Source organism: Arachis ipaensis, chromosome B03 (assembly GCF_000816755.2).
Source record: "Arachis ipaensis cultivar K30076 chromosome B03, Araip1.1, whole genome shotgun sequence".
In the NCBI taxonomy this organism is placed as follows: Eukaryota; Viridiplantae; Streptophyta; class Magnoliopsida; order Fabales; family Fabaceae; genus Arachis; species Arachis ipaensis.
In genome coordinates this window covers 7,670,792-7,675,748 of record NC_029787.2, presented here as the reverse complement: position 1 = coordinate 7,675,748, position 4,957 = coordinate 7,670,792, and the positions used below count along the sequence as shown (strand labels likewise).

Here is a 4,957-nt window from a genome sequence, read left to right as displayed (position 1 = left end):
AATATAAAGTTACTCAATATGGTAAATATTTATTATTTTAATTAAGAGATTTCTGATTCAAATTTTTGAAATAACAAAAAATGTTTTTCTTTTATAAGTTATGGCATTTTAGGAAAAGGAATTTGGACACCAAATTCTTTTCATATTTCTTGTATATAATAGATAGATTGACATTCTGTATAGGAATTAATTTATCTAACAAAATAAAAATTTAAAGAATAATTAATTTTATAATTAAAACTTGTTTAAATATTTTAATAATCAAAGTATATAGTATGTGATGGGAAGCCGTGATTAATTTCATAATAAGACTTTACTATATCAATATATGTCATGTTAATCTACATTATTAATTAATAAGATGTTTTATACTTAATCTCATCCTCTTAATCAACAATAAACACACACAAAAAAAAAAGAGAAAGAAACATCAGATCAAATCAAATACATAAGAAAATAATGTAAAGCTTTTCACACTAGAGGATACATGATTGACACATGTTGCATTGTAATGATCCTTGTCACCTTTACACACACAGTAAAAACTAGAAAGTAGTTACTATTTTTGTCAGTAATGTTAAGAAGACAAAAAAAAATAACAAAAACTTATTTTATTTAGTATTTATTAATTATTATGTTAAATAATATAATTTTTTATTGTTTTTTTGCTAATTTTTTTTATTTTTAAATATTTTAGTTTTGTTGATGACCCTTTACTGCCAACAAAGCAGCACCATATGCAGCCTCCGTCTGATTTGCACGCCTCACAGGCAAACCAAGCACCCTCTCTCGAATCTTAGTCCACTTTTCATTTTTGGATCCTCCCCCTGCTGTCAAAACTTCTTCTACCTCTGTTGCCCCTAGCTCCTTCAGCAACGAATATGCCTTGGCCTAAAAATAATACCACACAAAACAAGAGAGTCCTTTACATTAGACTCTGGTTAATTTAATGATGTCTGAGACCCCAACACTTTTGGATCCAAAAGGGTCATTAAAAATGTGAAAATATGAAGCAAAAGAACTATTACCTCTATACGTGCAATGGATTCCAATATCCCATGCAAGTACTCAACATCATCCTCTGGACGTGGTTGTAGTCTACGGAAACATGAATTCAATTAGGTAAATCATAATTGAAATGAGGAGAGTCTTTGGAATGTGCATCATGTGTTGATTTTTTGACAGGTTAATTGCAAAATCAAATGAACTAAGATATATGCAGACAAGATAGGTGTACAATGCAAAGCAAGTTACTCATACAACTTTTAGTGTTATATGAATATCCATAGCTATATGGGTATGTGTTGTGCCAAATGGTCAATGTCGAAAAGACATTTAAAGTCGAAGATCATATATGCATGAAGCACACCATGGTTAAAGAAATTAAGAATGGGTTAGGCTTGATGATCAAATTACCTTATACTTGGTGCCCAAGTTTATTTGAGTTCAAGACTACTTGAGGTCTAAGTTTGCTTGAGGTCTAAGATTACTTGAGATTTAAGACTACTTGAAGTCCAAAACTACTTGAAGAGCAAATTTACTTGAAATGATGAAATCTACGGTTATATCAATTAGCTTAGGATTTTTTCTCTATAAATAAGATTAGTTTCAATAAACCGGGGAGCTTCCATTCATTCACAAACTCATTCACTCTAAAAATTCCTAGTCACACTAATTCCCAGAAACATGAGTCATGAGTCCATGTAAGGATTGGGAGACTCCATTTTCTCTTTAAGTCATTTCAATTAGTTATTTTCTTTCTGTTATTTAAATTCTGTTATTTTCATTCAAGTTTTTATCAATTTCTGCATATTTTAATATAAGTCTTGTAATTTTCAATTCTTTATTGTTTGCACTTGTTCTTTCTTATTTTTTGTTTTTTATAATTATTTATTTATTTGTTTTTTTTTTACACTTTTATTGAACATGATCTCTAAATCCTAAAAACAACCCACAAGAAGAGGTGTATCTGCTCATCGAATTGAAATCTTGATACAAGCTTGGTTGACACCTCCTGTCGAGGTCAAAAAAAGCAAAAGACACTTTAATATATAATATGTTTTCACAATTCAATCTTACATTTTAACAAATGTTTTCAAATAAGTTTAAAAAATGTTATTTCATTCACTTTAATAGAGTATTAAATAGTATGTCCTGACAGTCTGACACGCATGGTTGAGATAGACTTTCTCCTTTCTCAAACTAAATTGAGCTTTGTCACAACTCACAGTACAATAAATGAAGCAATCATTAAGGCCGATTCTATATGTAGAATTTAAGACCTCCTTTCTTCTTACCAAATATTGGCTCAGACATAACCAGTAATAAGGGGCAGACAAGATCCCAATCAAATAAAGTCCTACACAATGAAATTAAATGCATATTTTAACAAGGAAATAAATTGTTGTCCCCGCAATCAATGTATAGTCAAATACTGTTATTTTTCTTAAGAACAGGTACCACCCTCAAATCTCAATTACAACCAATTCACCCTTTGCAAAGGCGGAAATGTTTGGTAACTAAAGAAAATCAGCCTAAAACAATCATAACTTGCCTTATTTAACATTCATTAATTGTTGCACAATTAATGAATGCTAAATAAGGCAAGTTCTGGCTGTTTTTTTTTTTCTCTCTAGCATTACCCTTGCAAGGGCAAAATTTTAATTTACAAACCATGACTCAAAGTTATCTTATTTAACTTAACATTTATAATTTCATACATGTAACATTTATAATTACACACTTATTACATCTAATATTATTCAATTTTAAACCTTAGCAAGGGCACAATTTTAATTTATAATGCTTACTGAAACAGAATAGGAGGAAAAATCTTTAAAAAAAAAAATCCCCAACTGTGAGATTCTAACAAATTTAGAACTGAATTATATGAAAACAATATCCAATCAAAGCTAAATTTATATGGGAACTAAATTTCAAAGACTCTGCATTCTAACAACAATCATAAAGGATTAAGTACCTTGGAGCCAAGTTTGGATCTGCCACAGGAAATCTTTCACCAGTTTTTGGGAGGGGATAGTAGTCTAGAAGAGAGGTTTTTGAGGGATCAATATGTTCACTCAATTCCTCTAATTGATCATCAGTGAAAAGCTGTCTAAGAACAGCCCCACCAGTGTTTGAAGCACCGCCAACAAGCCATTTATCATCGAGGCGATGGCTATACACACCAAATCTTGAATCCTCAATTCTTGTGTTACTCAATAGCTTAATAGCAAGTGTTGAACCCAGAGAAGTGACCTATTCAACAAGAATATGATTGAAAAACAAGCTTTAGTTTAATAATTGAGAATAGGATGAATGAATGTCTAATCAAATGGCCTAGGAGAAAGATTTAGATGCAAAATAATGATATAGATGAATAATGGAACAACATATTTAACATTCTTGAAGCTGAAGTTTCTTATATAACAAGATTAAGCTGTCTATAATGAGAGTATGGCAGATCATGAATACTTGTGATTAAAGAAAAGATGAAGTTTAAAAAACTCACTGCTTGACCTGGCAGATTGGCACGTGCAGCAAGAAATGCAGCTATACTATCAGTTGTTCCAGTGCATACAACACAGTCTTTCTGGAAACCTGAAAGGATTCACACAACAAAAATTATTTTCAATTTTACAGCAGCAAGGTTTTTAACCCTGGAAGTACAAATAAAATTTTGAACAGAATACCAAGGTGACACAAATCAAAGTGGAAGTAGTAGAAAGCTAGAAATAAGAAAAAGGTGCCAAAACTGACATTTGAAGTTTAAGTTTGGAAGGTATGGATTCTCATTGAAACATACCATATTTATTTGCAATTTCCTCCTTTAAAGAAGCAATTGGAGTTCCTGGAGCAAGAACTGAAGGCAAAAGATGAGAATATGGTTGAGAGACTAGCCACGGCGGATATGATTCCGCCTCAGGATCATAGCCAACCTGCGAAAAACAAAACAATGGTTAGTTTCCTGTCATAAAAATTGCAACACAAAATGCTAGAGATTATTAAATAACACCTTGAGAGCATTATTATAGTCTGAAATTCCTAGCTTCCCATGAAGAAGCCACAAAAGCCAATCTGCTTGGTGCAACAAAAGAGCTGATTTTTTATTTGAACCGGCATTGATCCACCATTCGACGAGCTTACATAGAGTGGACGAGCCGGTGCAAACTGTATGGTTCGGAGGAGCAATGGATTTAACCATTGGAAGTGCATCAGGACAACTCTCATTGTAAAGAAAAGGTCTCCATATTGGTTCTCCAGTGTCCCTGCAATACAAGATTCATATCTCTACTTCAGAATTCAGATGCATTATCAGGATTCGGCTACTCTAACAGGCAGTATCGGAATTGTTGATGAAAAGTTGATATTTTCAGATTCATGGGTTGTTATGCATGGACTTTTCAAGTGTTTAGATGCTCAACTTTACTCCCTAAACAATTACATTAAAAAAATTGCTACTGAATGATCATTATTCACCTATCAACAATGATTGTAGTTGCAGAAGTGCCATCAAGAGAAATCGAAACGACGTGTTTGCGAAGCTCAAGTGGGACATCTTCAAGTAGCAAGAACATTGTCTCCTTCCATGAGAGTACCCAATCATATGACTCTCCATTCTTTCTAGACAAGAGAAACAGGAATCTTAGTAGCATTAATATATACAATCACTAACAATTAACAATTCCCCCTACCTCTATACTAAGATTATAACCATACTATAAAATTCAACATTCCATTCCATTATAATAAGAAAAATAGATACCTTGTAGAGAGGATACTCTTTCTTTGCCTCAACCTGAATTGTGCCACCCTTGTCAATGATGGCAAACCTGGCACCAGAAGTGCCAAAGTCCAACCCCAGATAGAGGCTTTCACTTGCTTCTTCAACACCCACAGACATTGATACTGCCCTTTGTCTTCTTAACTTACTAGAAAAGGATCCATTTCCTGATAA

General features: G+C 32.6%; 1 protein-coding gene across 2 annotated transcripts in view; it reads right to left on the bottom strand.

Annotated features, from left to right (window-relative positions):
- Positions 431–4,957, bottom strand: part of LOC107628848 (xylulose kinase) — a 4,952-nt gene continuing 425 nt past the window's right edge. The window contains exons 2-10 of one of the 2 annotated variants that reach the window (XM_016331459.2): positions 4,766–4,950; positions 4,480–4,619; positions 4,016–4,268; positions 3,806–3,938; positions 3,512–3,600; positions 2,981–3,258; positions 2,298–2,359; positions 1,029–1,098; positions 682–891 (exon numbers count right to left, since the gene is read on the bottom strand). In XM_016331459.2, coding sequence (XP_016186945.1) covers positions 1,031–1,098; positions 2,298–2,359; positions 2,981–3,258; positions 3,512–3,600; positions 3,806–3,938; positions 4,016–4,268; positions 4,480–4,619; positions 4,766–4,950 — 1,208 coding nt within the window. In that variant the 3' untranslated portion in view covers positions 682–891; positions 1,029–1,030. Of the gene's footprint in view, positions 892–1,028; positions 1,099–2,297; positions 2,360–2,980; positions 3,259–3,511; positions 3,601–3,805; positions 3,939–4,015; positions 4,269–4,479; positions 4,620–4,765; positions 4,951–4,957 lie in introns of both variants that reach the window. The other variant, XM_016331458.2, reaches the window with a different exon arrangement.